Below are 17,069 nucleotides of genomic sequence, written 5' to 3'. Positions count from 1 at the left end.
AAGTAAGAAAGGATTACACTTTATGGTGAAGTAAAACAGACTCCAAACCCAACAGATATTGATATAAGTAAGAAAGGATTACACTTTATGGTGAAGTAAAACAGACTCCAAACCCAACAGATATTGATATAAGTAAGAAAGGATTACACTTTATGGTGAAGTAAAACAGACTCAAAACCGGACAGATATTGATATAAGTAAGAAAGGATTACACCATATGGTGAAGTAGAACAGACTCCAAACCGGACAGATATTGATATAAGTAAAAAGGATTACACCGTATGGTGAAGTAGAACAGACTCCAAAACAGACAGATATTGATATAAGTAAAAAAGGATTACACTTTATGGTGAAGTAGAACAGACTGAAAACCCCATAGGTATTGGTGAAGTAAAACACTCAAAACCCGATAGATATGTTAAGCTTCAACTTTATTATTTTTCTTTGTGAATTCCACTAAATAAACGTGACAAAATATTCTTGAACTACAAATTGCTGAAATAATTAAAAGTACTATTTTTATTTACATTTTAAAATTTGACATTGAGGAGTAAACTTGACACCTGTAACATTCTCACCTGTTGTAACACGGTTAAATGAACAGTTTTACACATTCATCGCAGACTATGAAACAATATTTACAGAGTAAAATGTCTTATAGGGGGGATAATGAATACAAACTACAAACAATTATCATTACAACTGTTAATTTTACAACATAAATATACAAACAGATGTTTACTGGAAATTAAATAATCTGTTTTAGAGAAACTTTGTCTACCTGAGGATTCAGGTGGCCTGCCTGAACAGCCATTTGGATCTGTTGAACCAAATGTTTCAACTGAGCTGTTGACGGTAAGTTCTGCTGGTTTATTCTCCCACTCTGGCCACCAAGACCGTTCTGGGGTATATTAACCTGTAAAATAAAGTGACGAGCACTTCAACCTATATTTATAACACTTCTAAAATATCAAACTTTTATTTTCGTTTGCGAGATGTAAGCCTTTAGATTCATACTCTTGAAGGAAAATACACAGATTTGATCCACTGCGAATCGTAACTGCCAGGCGATTCATTTATTCTTAATTCAACTATCACTTTTCAGTCCCACCCCCGTTTAATCTCTCAGCTACAAATTTCAAGCAATAAAATGAAATTTATATTACGACATTTTTCTGTTGTAATAGTAAATAACAGTAAAATTCTCTAAATCAATTCCCTTTTTTTTTAATAACTATAATGAAAATACCAGGGGTACTCACAGGAGCAAATGCTGGTGGTGGTGGTGGCGGCTGCTGTTGCTGCAATATTTTCTGGACAAGAGCAGGATTCAAACCACTAATACTGTTGCTCATATTGAGACTAGATGTTTGGCTACCTATTGCCTGGTTATTAAGTGGACTAGGACTAGGAGTATTGCTATTGATGCCCGAGCTCTGAAACATGAGACAAAAACATCTTAACACAGATTACAGTTACTTTATTTCTAACACCATTCAGATATCATTTCATTATATCTTTCTGTAGGTGTATCTCATCCACCCCATTTTGGAATAGATACACAAATAAAAAATACCATTCAGATATCCTTCATTATATCTTTCTGTAGGTGTATCTCATCCACCCCGTTTTGGAACAGATACACGAATAAAAAACACCATTCAGACATCCTTCATTATCTCTTTCTGTAGGTGTATCTCATCCACCCCATTTTGGAATAGATACACAATAAAAAATACCATTCAGACATCCTTCATTATCTTTTTCTGGAGGTGTATCTCATCCACCCTACTTTAGAATAGATACACAAATAAAAAATACCATTCAGACATCCTTCATTATCTTTTTCTGGAGGTGTATCTCATCCACCCTACTTTAGAATAGATACCCCAACAACATCTAAACATAAAACACATGGTAGTTTATAGGTTAACTTAACGATGTAGTAATTAATCATTTTGTTGGCCATAAAACTTGAGTAATCAGAATCTGAAAATATTTGTTTACAATTATTCAATTATCAATAAAAATAAATTAACTTTTTAGTCCCTAAAATTTCAAAAAAAGAGCATTTATGTTGCACTAATCCCAATTTCTGAATGTTTGTTTCACATTTCAAACTCTTGCACATTACTGAAACAAGTCACTAGCGGTTCTAAATTTTCTCAGTTTGCTTTATCTTTGCATAAAATATTCAAATCCTTATTTGGATGATGCCTCTCTACCACCTTGACAGCCATAGATGACTTTTTCTTGTGAATGATACAGATGTATCACCCCTGGTCCTGTGGATGACATGCATAAAACGTCAAGGTGGCTAAATATATCATAATTCTTGCCGCAAACTCAAGGTGAATACGAGTACAGTTTTACAAAATATCAAGATAGTTGTATATACATCATAATTCAGTCGTTCTCCCATACTTCCTTAGCACCAGGCCCATTTCACGATTAGACATCCTGACTAGGAGTTCCAACCTTTAGGTTCGTAGAACTCAAGAAACATTCTTTCATTTAGATTATTACTGCCTATTTTATTGTTAATACCCCACCTATTATAATGGTACATTGTTAAAATAGGTGCTTTTTTAGATGTCAAGATTAATGTGCATGTGTGGGGAGGGGGCAAACACATTATACCCCATGAACAGTTTGTATTATTATTATTCATTTTACCTAATCTAACCTAAAAAGTTTCTAATTTTTACATTTCACTTACTTTTATAACAATAAAGAATACACACGAAAAACAATAAATAAAATACTTACCTGGGTCATCCTTTTTTTTTTGCTGATGTCACTTTACCCTATTTTTTTTTCATACTGCTCTACATTTATTTAATTAAGTAATGCAACAAAGAATACAGAATAATAACATGCAAAAGCAGACAATGTCTTATAACTGTCACAATTTTTCTGGCTTCCTATGTGATAAAAGCTGTTACAAATTCAGCTAAACTCGTCAATGTGTTTCCCATGGGAATAAAGTTCGAACTGGAAATGAAATAGAAAATTCTCTGTACAGAAAACAATGTTGTATAATATGTCATATGATAAGAGTGAAACCCTGGCTTTCTATTGGTTATAATAATATAGTATTAAACATCAAAAAGACCTATTAGCAATTTTCTGAAAGAGAGGATGTGACAGGTGGGCATTGGCAAGGTGTTTGATTTTCTATTTTATGACTCCGTAACTAAAATAAGATTGAAGGCTTTGCCTGAGTGATGACAGCCTTATAATGAGCAATTAATGTTAAATTTTATACTTCTTGGAGGGGTGGTGAATAAATTAGAGAACAGAAGATGGCTAGACATAAATTGTCACGATCCTCATGCTAAGGGAAATTCATTTAAAAACAATCTTTATAAAATTAAGAACATTGAGTTTATATACTATTATTGGCTGTTTTATGCCAAATTTATTTGTATACTATTAAAAGAAAGTAGTATAATTAAATTTTTAATGTAACTCACTAAAATCTCGTGACATGCGCAGAAAAAATACTCGTAGCAAAAGTGTTAAAATCTCCTTCTACCAACAAAGGCTTACTCACCTTCATAGGAGGTTTGAAACCCTGATTTCCACCAAATCCGCACACCATTTGTGGCCCCTGGAATCCAACTGAGCCATGGAAGTTGCCTGGACCAAAGGAGGGATCTGAGGAATGATCAACAATTCCGAGTTCATCAGAAACACCTCCGTGTCTCACTTTGACACGTCCCATACTACCAAAGTTGTCCATATCCATCACATTGTTAATTTCTCTGTTAGAAATTGCTTGTAGTTCACCTGTTGAAATCAATCCATCCACTCAAATGTCAACTTTATATATATTTCTAGACAAATCTGCATAAATTGAACTTGAATCAGTTAAGGCATACATACACATACACACATTTACAATGTAGAACTAATTTACTAATTGAATAATAAGAATTAGAAAGCACCAAAAAAAATTCCATAGAAGATAGATAAAAAGCTACTATGAATACTAAAAAAATGAAAATCACCATGCAGGTGAACTATTAAATAACATTAAATAACAAATTTTTAATAGAAATAATAAAAAAAATAATTTTTTTATTATTATTATTATTATGAAACTACATACTTTTAGGAAAGTTCTTATCAAATTTCAAACAATTTCATCCATTAATTATATTTTTGTAATGGAATATGATGAGAGAGATGTTACATATGTGCATCGAGCATGACTGGGTATAATAGGACTTGAATGTTTAAAATGGTGCCAGGGATTATTGGGTTAAATCGGAGATAGCTTGCTAATAGACTGTAATATTATTATTTAATATTTTTACAGACAAGTTGTACGTTTTTACCTGTACAATTTGGAAGGAAATCTTTATTAGGGACTGTTTACTTCATCGTTTACACAACATCTGTGCTGTTTTGTTATTCACTGTGACATTTGATTTGCTCATATACCAGTCTTAGTTATTGAAGTAATTGCCTGCTTGGCTAATCTAGAAGTATACAAATACTGTTTATTATCTTACAGTTTTCACATTTCATTTGAATAATCTCTAGAACCTCCTAAAACGATATCAAGTCTTTTTAAGGTAAGTGTTCATATTTTATTTTCCATTTTCTCTAGCTATTATCATCAACATACAATGCAATGTTTAAAATTAAGTAATGTAAATATGTACATATCTTCATAGTTTAAACTGTCTTCTTTGGGTTACGTGCATAATTTCACATTTTTACCGTTTCACTAATAGTTTAATTTCCTTTCCTGTTCTTTATCTTTGATTATTTATGTTGAAACACACTAACAAGTGTCACTCGGACAGTATGCTGTTAACATTGGCAGAAAGGGTTTAGCCTCCAGCAAGATGTAATTTGCACACTTGTTATTAAAAACTACAGTTTTGTTCTCATGTGATCCGCTTGTCATTAAAATTCTCAACTTTTAAGAGCTCTTGTACAAGATACTGTGAGTAGCCAATACAGATTGTTAGTTCAGACGGTCAAAGTACAGTAAACAAATGTATTTTATTTCTGTCTGGAAATGTTGGAAGAAAATATAAACATTTATCTTAAAAAAGATTTTCTTCCCTACAGGAAACCATTGTAAATTCTTTCTAAGTTTAAGGTCAGCCACACTCGCAAGTTTGACGCCTGGTTGCTAAGCAACAGTTTTAAATCGAGTGGCATGCTTATAACCAATAGAAAGGGCAGATTTTGCTCTTGAAGGTTGTTATTATAACAAGAATCTTTTGCTTATACACCTGTCCTTTGAATGGCATGAAATGAATCATGTACATTACTGAAACTGGTGTCTGGAGCAATTGGCAATTTTTTGTCACCTCATATGTATTAGTTTGATAGATAGTTAAAATGCATTTAGGTTTTTACTTGTACATTTTAGTTAATTATGTATTATTTACATTTTAAAATTCATATTTGAAAGATTTAATGACTTTTGTAAGTTTACTTGCATCTCGTCATGACATCTAAACACGGTATTTGTGGAAAACTTATCACCCGAGGATATGCGTCTCTCACAAACAGTATGTAATATGGGTCCACAGGCCACTACGAGATGTTTCAGCATGACTTATAAAAGACGAAGAACTTGAAAGGAAATTTAAAAATAAGCTATAAGTGAAAAGATAAAGATTACACATACGAGACAAAGAAAACTATCATACTTATAAAGAGTTGAAAGATATGTACATGTTTTCATTCGTTCATTTTAAACATTTCTTTGCACTGAATGTTGATGATAGTCTATATTAGAGAAAATGGAAAATAAAATATAAATATTTACCTTAAAAAACTTTGATATTCATTTAGGAAGTTCTTGAGATTATGCAAGATAAATAGTATTTTTATTCTCAAAATGGAAATCAATTTGCAGGTGAACTTTCAAGAGTCTGAGTGCAAATAAAATAATGAATCTTTATTAGAAATAATAAAACAAATCAAAATTAAATATCTTACTTTACTGAAACTACGTACTTTTAGTAACAATCTTGTCAAATTTTAAACAATTTCATACACTAGTTTTATTTTTTTAACGAAATATGACAAGGGTGACGTTACTAAGAATATTAGTAGCCAACAGCCAAAGCGAGTGTTTATCTGCATTGCCACCTCTGTCAGAGATAAAACTCTCTTTGACCTTTTAGGTCTTACTTTTTCAGTTATGGGCATCCCACCATCATCACATCCACACCTGCTGCTCTGACAACATTACGAGAATTTTGTAACATTACACTTGCAGGTTGGCTTCAAAACTGGTTTCTGGCAGTGGAGTTTAGAATGAATATCACAAACATTTTTCAAGAAAAGACAGTGTAGTTTATCCTAAGTGAAACTGCATTAGTAAACAATAAATGTCAAAATCCAATTTTAAGCAAGATATCATTCAGGATATCCATACACTGTTTACTTCACATTAAATAGTTTGCATTCCGACACGTGCAAAAAATACTCAAAACTCCCAGATTTAATGGCTGACAGAAGTTTTCCAAATACACTTTGGTTAATTCAAAAATCACTTTAAACTAGTGTACTTTTTACTATTTTTAAAGAGATGATCTTGGAAATATTTTGCACATAAAGTTAGATTTTTAAATAGTGTTACTGGAACTTAAACTCGTGTTAAACTTTACATCAGAAATACATTTATCTTCTCAATACATACTTAACAGTACTGTTAACAGTGCTTAATTTCTGCCAGATCTCTCCAGATGTGAGATCCAGAACATATTTTAATTATTTTTGTCTAACACTATAATTTTTAAATCTGCCTGGGTTGAATTCGGAATTTATACCTGATTGATGTATTCAGCTACAATACTCCACTACAGCTCCGTCCCTAATAACAGATGTAATCAGTACTTTTTTTAAATAGAAATTAAGCACTGGTTATTAATGGAGGTTTTAAACAAAAATTATACACATACACAAAGCATCTTCCAAGTTCATGTTGCTGTGTCTTAAAGCATGTTCCACATCATCTTTCTGGAAGAAAAACGACATCACTAAACTTAAGAATGGATAAAATTAAGTGGAAATCCGATATCATCAGCCTTCATTATAAATAAATATTATTCTTCAATGGTAAACAATTTTCAAATACTTATTTTTTTCTAAAGTTTTTTCTATTATGAAGCTAATAGCATCAATGTTTACTATTATTCTTGTTAGTTACAACAAACTTTCTAAGAATTGCATTACTGTAAGGTATAAAAAGGACTGAAAATCCACTTTATGTTAATATTACTACACTCAATTAATGTAATAAAAGTCATTTAAATCACCTTAAAACCCATTTCAGTAAGTAAACGGAATGGTTTGCTTGCCCAAATCATGTCTTTGGTTATTGGTTTGCTACCCTGTAATAATAAAAAGAGAAATTCATAAAAAAAAAGTTGGAAGATAACTATACAAATCCATCTTAATAACCAGTTTTGATGATCATTATGATACCTTTCCTGAAAACTTGCAAATAATCATGCTGTATAAAAGGTTCTTCGCATCTTCTAATGGAAGAGCCGTTTCAGCAGTTCTAAACTAATTAACTATCTATTCCAGTAAATGACTATAATAAAAATCATACAAATGTTTATTATAACAAATTGAAAAAACATTTCTTTCGGCACATTTGAACTGCCACAACATTTATCATATTGTTATGTTATGTACAAGCTATAGCCTTAAAAACCAATCATTAATGACACAAGAGATAAAGAACACCCAAAAACTTATACTTAAAAGAAAAATCACAGTAGACCCTTTATCATACAGATCAATACTTGAAACAAACTAGTGATTAGCAAACAGTATGGTTACTGTTGATAAAACAAGTCTTACCGGTCTAGTGAGGCCACCCCAAGAACTAGTGTCAATTTGTCCATCAGCCCAGGTAGAAGCACTCTTAGGCTTAGCACCCCAGTAGTTCCCTGGGTCCCATGCACCACCTACTGGCGTACCTGGTGTATTGGGCATGCTCTTCACCTGAGAAGGAGTATGGGGATCGTCCCACACAGCTGTTCCTGGAGAATCACGTAGAGGCATCTCTGTCCAGCTGGCACCACGACTAAGAGGTGGTGGTTTTCCCCAAATAGGGTTACCCATGTCTGGTTTGTTTCCTCCAGTAACTGGCGTTGACAAACGTATTATTCCAGGGCCTGGAGGCATGAAATTTGGCCCTCCACTAGGGGGCAAGTTATTTGTAGAACTGCCCCCACTTGTAATTGGTTTCATGTCCTTCCAATGACACACCTTTCCCTGCCTATGAGGGTTCCCCCACACAGCTGTCCCATCATCGTAATTAGTTCCCACTTGACGACGATTTGCCGGTGGGGATGGTTCCTGCCAACCTGATGGATACATGTCTTTCTTTAGCGCAACTCCTGGAGTCCAGTTATTAAGACTCGATGGTTTGTTTGCTGATGGGCCCCACATAGCATTTCCATTTTCTGGTCCACCACTACCTGCATCTGAAAACACAAGAGTAGAGACCCCTTTATTATAATAATAATAATAAAAACTTAAAAAAAAAAACATCAAAATATTTTTAAATATACCATACAAAAAATGCAAAGGCCAAAATGCTCTCAACTGTTCCTGTTGAAAATTCTAATAGCGCTGATCTTGTAGTAGTTTAGAAAAAAATTCTCTTGTAACATCACAATATGTATGTAAATAGCTTGCTTTCAGAAAAGAAAGTCCGAATTGCAGTTTTCTTTGTACTTAAAATAAATCTGGCTCTAAACTGAATTAAAGTATGTAATATTTCTTTCCCCCAAAACAATCACAATGTGCAGTTTCTCTGGAGCACGTGGGAATAAAATTGTTACATTAATAAAATTATAGTTTTAAACAATTCATCTTCTTTAAATATTCTATAAACACCTTGTTCCTCTTCATTACTTACCCCAAGAATTTGGAAGTTGACTTCCATTATTTCCCCACTGTTTATTATCTGGAGGAGGATTGTTGTGAACCATTCCACTGTGACCTTGATTAACATTTCCCACTGAAGAAGGAATACCAGTCCACATGTTACTTGTGTCTTCTTCCTCACCCCATGTTCCACCTATGTGTGTTGATGGAGTGTGACCCCATGGTTTCTGTGAAGGACCACTGTTGACAGCTGGTACGCCAGCTCCTTTGTTGCGGTTACGAATATTGGTTTCCCAAATTTCAGTTCCATTGTTTATAGGAGCTCTCCAGACGGAGCCATTTCCTTCTTTTGGACTTGCTTGTGGAGAAGGTAAGAGATCCCAGGAAGTGTCCTGATTCACAGTCTGTTACAGACAATCAATCATAGTAAGTATCAATTAAACATACCAGACAAGCAAAATATAATTAACTCTTGTGTCAGTGTTTTTTGGAGCTATACACTAAAATATATAAAAATGGACACAACAAAACACATCAGTTTTTGTTTGGTTTGTTTTTTGTTTTGAATTTTGCACAAAGCTACACGGGGGGTATCTGCACTACCCGTCCCAAATTTAGCAATGAAAGATAAGAGGAAAGGCAGCTAGTCATCATCATCCACTGCTAACTCTTTGGCTACTCTTTTACCAACAAATAGTGGGATTGACCATCACATTATATGCCCCACGGCTGAAAGGGTAGGAATGTTGCTGGGACGGGGATTTGAACCCACGACACGCAGACTGAGAGTTAATTACCTTAACCACCTAGCTATGCCAAACCCTGAAAAACACAACTCTTTATGCCTATACCACACATGCTCACAGCACTTGCATGTAAGAAAAGAATAAATAAAAACTTATAATGACAAATTTTTATGATTTCAAGCTTTATCATCAGACGTATCAATCAGTCAGTAACAGTTTGCTAAGAAAATTTCCTTATCTTGGGAATATTACATCCAAATATTTTGTCTGAAACATTTACCTCAAACAGTTTGATATTCCTAAACCTTAAGCTAATGTTGTTTCCAGACCAGAAGACTGTTTACTTTTTGGCAATAATGTTAATCAAGCTGCATGAATCTTGGATAAAACTTACTAGTCTCCACTTTCTACTTTAACAAATGCATATAACAAACACACGGAGCTGGGTGATTGATTACCGAGTTCGTTAATTGTTTATTTTCACAAGAGACTTGGATAGTTGGGATAAATAATAAACGGTTTGTTTGATTTGAATTTCACACAAAACTACACGATGGCTATCTGTCCCTAATTTAGCAGTGAAAGACCAGAGGGAAGGTAGCTAGCATGTTTAGTGGGAGGTGAGATTCGAACCTGTGACCCTCAATCTCCTTAATCACCTGGCCATCCAGGGCCAAAATAATAAAAATGGAAAAATTGATTTCCATTAACTGCTACGCTGCACAACCTTGAATTAATTAAAAATAATAATGGCAATATTTCAATTATTCTGATAGTTCAAATAGCTGAAAATGGTAATAATCAATGACATTATATTTCAATTAGTTGATTATATTTGAAAGTATACTGATTAATTTATGTGATACATCACTAACTGATGTTCACAGATAACTGAAGTAATCACCCAGATCTAACAGAACATAAATAGTTCACAAACTTTTTCAGTTCTCGGACCACCTGATTTTGCTTTTAAGTATCCAGCATACCACGAAGAACAGTAGGACTTGCTAAATTTTATGCATCCTTTTAATTCACAACCGTAAAATGGGGAATTTATACAATTTCCATTTGTGATATTCTCCAAGTACATGAAGTTAAGTACATCTTTTAATTACTTTATAGTCAAATTCTTAACGTCTCAAATTTGAGATTTATATGGGAACATTTGTCACACGTTACATTTCATAATTGTACAACCATTCAGAGGATGGAACACAGATCGAGAACCTCTAAGCTAGATGAAAACAATATTACTGATATACTAAACTTACAGTCTGGCCCCATCCGTCGCTATAAGCAGCAGCAATCCGAAGCTCCGAGATGTGTTCTTCTATTCTCACTTTTGTAGCACCATTTCCATTGTGTGAACCTTGATCAGTGTTACCATTGCTTGTGTCACTAGTGGTTGAGGTAGAACTGGTTGGGCTAAGACCTTTACCAGCTGCTTGAGCCCAAGTGCCGTGCGGTTTAGGAGGAGACATACCTGAAAAGCAAAAAACGTTTGCATGCATTTAAAAACATGATCAGTATCCAGTATGATCAAGTGTAATTAACCCTTTTGCTGCGTAGTTCGGATATGTCCGAATATACATTTACACCCACTGACTGCTAAGTTTGGATTTACCCCACGCCTACCAAAAAAGTTTCCCTCTACAGCGACATGCAAGAATATCCCCCTGTACTTGAAACAATCGCCAAACCTACGTGTGTGCTGCCATCTGTGTTCTACACTGTGAAACCTGGATGTTTATATGCCTTATTACAAAATTGACAACTTTGCAGGAACACATATAGAATCTATATAAAGACAGCTTCTTTATATCTTGGATAATGTTATCTAAATAACTTGTTTTATATTTTATAATGATTTTAGCCTCTTACTGACTTTGTTTTACCTATATGTATACCATTTACTGGAGAACACTTTTCTTCTAATTTGCTTCAATATTTTGCTTAAATCATTATTTTTCACTATCCAAAATGGTTTTCAAGGAATATTACTGTTAGATACAAAAAATACAGCTTCTTTCAATATTGAAAAAGTAATACAAAAGGTCAAATTCATACAATTATTTTATCATGGATAATTGACACTTTTTGGGAATCAGTCTGAAAATTAATTGCACAGTGAAAAAGTTAATAAAGGAAATAACAATGACATAAGTGTGTACTTTTTCAATCACCTATCATTTTATTTATCAATAACATCTATTTATTTCTTAATAGTTACAATCTATTTTAGTTACACCTAATCCCTTAATTAATGTGTAGTCTACCTGATATAATCATCCACAAAACCAAGATATTTCACTTTTGTTTTTTACCTTGACAAGCTTTCTTTGGATCCGAAAGATAAATATAAGCTAAGCTTGTCTGAATAACAGACTGGTCTTAAGAGCTTATATCTGCTTTATCTCAACAAAAAAAGCTATTTCAAACACAACAAATGTTTTACTATTACTAAGTGCACATGAAATAAAATTTAGCAGTATGCTGCAAAATTATATACAAGAAGATGCGAATGTAAGTTACATTTCCAAATGTAAATATTTAATTATGCAGAATATAATCAGAATATGTATTTACTGGGAGTGATCTGTTCAACTTACTCGATTTTCTTCTTGAAGTTTAACTATTTCATTCTGTAAACACTGGCATGTTGCCGTCAATGTGTCAAGCTTCATATTCAGGCATTCCACTTGCTCCTCTGAACTAGCACAAAACTTTTTTGCCACTTCATTCTCAGACTGAAGTTTTAACAACTTACTCTCTAGTTTATGCTTCTCTTCTACAGCTTCTACAAGCTTTTCTTTCACATTCTGAAATAAACATACACTCATAATTTTCTGTCTGCATAACTCAAATAATAGGAAATATAAAAATTAAAAAACAGTATTTTTTTGTTTTTAGGGTATATAAGATTTTCAGGTCAATGTTTCTATCCAGTATGCCAAACTGCCAACAATTATATATGTTAGGAAAACATATAATAATAACTTTGTAAGATCAATAACAGATTGTCAATTAACCAAACAAGGACTCAGAATTTCAACAACTAAAGAAAATTAAAACAAAAAAAGGATAAAATGAAAACAGTTTGGTTTGTTTTGAAGTTTGTGCAAAGCTATTTGAGGGCTATAGGTGCTAGCTATCATTAGTTTAGTATTGATATACTAGAGGGAAGGCAGCTAGTCAACACTACTCATCACCAACTCTTGGGCTATTCTTTTACCAATGAATAGTGGGACTGACTGTCACATTATAATGTCCCCACAGCTGAAAGGATGAGCGTGTTCAGTGATGGGGATTCAAATCTGTGACCCACAGATTGCGAGTCAAGTGACCTAGCCACCAGGCCAAATGAAAAGAGAATGGTGAAACTACTTCTGCATAATTATATATTGATAACAGTAAATTTTAATGTGCTAGTAGCAAAAAATATTTGTTTAAATGTTCCTATGCATATTTTGGGCTAACTGAAATATTTTATTTTTTGTAAGAATCCTCAAAACTAGAAAAGAAAAAACAAGTCCAACCCATCATAATATTTTATTACCTGAAAGTTTTTAATAGTAACTTTTATATAAACACTATAAAACTTTCCTAAAAATACTGTATGTTGAATTTTTCTAAACATATTACTTTCATGAAAAACTGCTTTTGACACTACATACCCATTACCTCCGAGTTGGCCTTATTGTAAACGATGCAGGGAAATGCTAAAACTTAAAGTTCTTGGGCAAACACAAGTAACTCTATAAAAACATTTAATTTTTTATTACATTAGTTACACCACCAATATAGTAATTAAGAAAGCAATTTCTTTAAGCCTTTTTTAAATACTGGTTTTAGTTACAATTGCACATCACTATGTTACCATCTAGTTATTTGACAGACGTGACCTTCCTAATTCCTTCAAGTACATATATATCGTAATATGAAATATGGACATTTTCATTTACTAAACAGCACTAAGATACTTATATCTGGTACAAGCCATTATATTTACAAAACTTTAGACATCGGAGGTACATTATACAACATAAAAGATGAGTTAATATTCTATGTTTCTAACTGTACTGTTAGAACCCAAATTTGCTAATTAATCTTAACTCATATTGAAAAACAAAGGTAAGAAAAGTATGCAATCTACAAGTTGTAGAACTCAATTCACAAGATTGAAACCTAAGCTCTGAAGTTCTAAGGTTTCCTCATTAAATGGGAAAAAATGTATTGACAAAATTTTAGTATGTTCATGAAATGTAGAGTTACAAATCATTAAAGGTTTATTCTCCGTTGTATTTAAGACAGCCAAAGAAAACACTAAAGGGGGGTTCAAAGGGAAGCAGAAAATATGTGAAAATTTCAGAGCATTTGGTGCATTTTCAAGGTAGAAAATAACACACTTATAAAGCATAACTTGTTAGCAATCACATAGTGCCAACATCACCAGAACACCTTGTATATCTCTTAAACTTGTGATGATGACTTGGGTATTTACATTACATAGTGCTAACATCACCAGAACACCTTGTGTATCACTTAAACTTGTGATGATGACTTGGGTATTTACACCACCAATATAATAATTAAGAAAGCAATTTCTTTAAGCCTTTTTTAAATACTGGTTTTGGTTACAATTGCACATCACTGTGTTACCATCTAGTTATTTGACAGACGTGACCTGTCTAATAAATATAGCTAACATCACCAGAACACCTTGTGTATCACTTAAACTTGTGATGATGACTTAGATACTTACATTTCATCTACAGTCATTTACAAAATGGCTATACCCATTGTTTACCTTAATTTTTGAATTTTACAATTTTAATTTACAAATTAAACAGAAACACAGAGCTTCCATGTTTTTCAGGCAGGCAGTAGCACTGCCTATGTAGAGATGGCTTGGGTTGTTCATCGAAGTGGTATTTTAAATATCTCCTCAATAGGTCATCAGAACTCTACAATACTATACAGTGTTTCCTTTTATAACAATATCTACATAATGACTGAGTAACAAGTTCTGGGAATGTGTCTAAATATCATAGCAAAAAGTTTGAATTTCTTTTTCTTCTTTCTTCTGCTTCTTTTTTATTACATGATAACTCAAAAATCAAAACAATGGTATCAACCAATTTCACTGAAATGACATAGTTTCATATCGGAGTATTCACTTTTATAAGTATTATTAATAAGTTGTAGTACTTTAAAAAAAATCATAATTCTAGTTAGCTTTCTTACAGTAATTTAGTGTTCCTTAAGTACAGGGTGAAACAGGAATTACCAGCTAGTAATAAATAAAAAATAAATATTACAGTTGGAAGCTCATTCTATTTAGAACTTGGTTATAAATACAATCTTTCTATGTCTACTTAAACACTGCATTAAAAAAAAACAAGTAAAGAAAAAAACTTTTCAAAAAGTGGAAGTAAATGTAGGAATGGCTAATATCAATCCTTCAAAAACAATGCAAACAAAATAGTAGGGGATGGCATTTGCATCATCCCTACATAACAGCACAGGCAATAATTAACATATAGCAATACAAAGAACTATTCAAACACAATTGAATTGGATTTATCCTATTTTTGTCTGTTAACATTCTACTACACTTTGTGCCTGTGCTATTATGTAGGGATGATGCAAATGCCATCCTTACTATCTTGCTTGCTTTGTTTTTGAAGGATTGATATTAGCCATCCCTACATTTACTTCCTTTTTTGAAAAATTGCTTTTTTACTTGTTAAAAATTTAGAATGACTAAAAATCAGAACATACCAGGTGAAAATCATAATTTAAAAAAATTAGGTGGAAAATCAGAATCATTCCTACAAAATTTAAATAGTTGGCAGTTACAAAATGTTACAAATAATACTGCAGCTTTAGTTAGACTTGTGAAATAAGTTTCTTAAGTGCCTTAAAACATATAATATAAAGAAATAATAGTTCATTTGTTTAACAGTTTATATTATTACAACATTGAAAACTCTATTGTTTTATTTTATTTTCTCAAGTTATTTAAATTAATTAATGGACCTATACTGTGAACACCTATAATGATCACTGCTTCTGTAATTGTTCTTACTTGCCAACGAGTCTAAATAAAACTTGAATGTTAATGGTAGTGTATAAAGGAAAATGTTGCACATCTTCATAGATCTACTCAATAATTTACTATAATTTTTAAGAATGAAAGAATCAACCCCATTTATGATGACTTATTGGCTTGCAAAAGACTGTGCTTCAATATAACAGATTGAAAAGGTATTGTTATATTAAATATATATATATTAGATTTTTACACTTAAAAAGGTGCTGAATGTAGAAAGAGCTACATGTGCTTTTGTGTTAACAATAAAATTAGTTATCTTTTACTAAGCTTCATTCACCAAAAGTTTATAATTGAAAGAAAGTTTTCAATATTAAAGATATTTTATTGATATACATGAAAATTATATCCCAGTTGCTAATCATAATTTAATGTATAAGAAAGAAAACCTTGCTGAATAATATTTGTTGCTTGATTCCTGTTGTTACCTGCTGGTCAAAACACTCATTATTGTGACCTCTGCATCTGTTACACATTAAAAAACTCAAACCAATTTTAACATTAATTAACATCCTTGGTGAAAATGTTGATATAATGAAGTAACAATAAACAGTTCTTTAAAACCATCTTTCTTTTTTCATTTTCTACATTTATTCAGTGTTGTTTATATTATTTAAATATTCAAAGCATGTGTGTGTGTGTGTGTATATATGCATATACATATAAACCATGCAAGTTGTCTGCTGCAACTAACTAATAGATTCGATACTGTAAAGCACAACTCACTAAGTTGGAAGTATGATAGGGGATATGTAAAATACAACAAATTAGAACTCAAACAGCAGTTCCTCAGCATACTTACATCACTTCTAATATTGTAATAGTGTCTACAAACTTTTTAGAGCTTTCCTATCTTTCATTTACTAATACACAAGTCACTTTAACTTTATCAGCATGAGCTTGGTCCCAGGTACTGACCAAATAACCATTTCGTGCTTGTTACAGTTTTCATGCCATAACTTTTAAATTAGTAAGCGTACAGTACTGTGCAAAAATGTTAGGACAAAGCTCAAAAATTAGATTTCAGGCTACTTTCCAAGAACAATGGAAGGTAAATCACAGGTGAAACATCAAAATTTTATTAATCTTCATATTTAGTACAACAGAAACTCAGTGAAAGTGCTTGAGGTTCAACAAACAGTTAATATTTTGTGTGTCCCCCCTTTTGCTTTAATAACTGCAGACAGTCTTTCAGGCATTGTTGCAACATATTTAATCAAAGTGTCCTTTGGGATTTTACTTCAAGTGTCTCTAATACACTCCCATAAAGTTTTTTTTGGAAGTAACTTTTGATTTGTCAAGTTTTTGATCTATCAGATCCCAGATCT

At 32.5% G+C, this 17,069-nt stretch overlaps 1 protein-coding gene across 1 annotated transcript in view; it reads right to left on the bottom strand.

Moving 5' to 3' along the window:
- The window catches only part of LOC106471489 (GRIP and coiled-coil domain-containing protein 2-like), a 73,742-nt gene that overhangs the window by 40,881 nt on the left and 15,792 nt on the right, over nucleotides 1-17,069 (bottom strand). Inside the window, exon 5 of the mRNA XM_013932101.2 lies at nucleotides 12,239-12,448. Coding sequence (XP_013787555.1) covers nucleotides 12,239-12,448 — 210 coding nt within the window. The remainder of the gene's footprint in view (nucleotides 1-12,238; nucleotides 12,449-17,069) is intronic.

This window comes from Limulus polyphemus, unplaced genomic scaffold (assembly GCF_000517525.1).
Source record: "Limulus polyphemus unplaced genomic scaffold, Limulus_polyphemus-2.1.2 Scaffold112, whole genome shotgun sequence".
Taxonomy (NCBI): Eukaryota; Metazoa; Arthropoda; class Merostomata; order Xiphosura; family Limulidae; genus Limulus; species Limulus polyphemus.
This window is presented reverse-complemented; position numbering and strand designations above follow the sequence as displayed.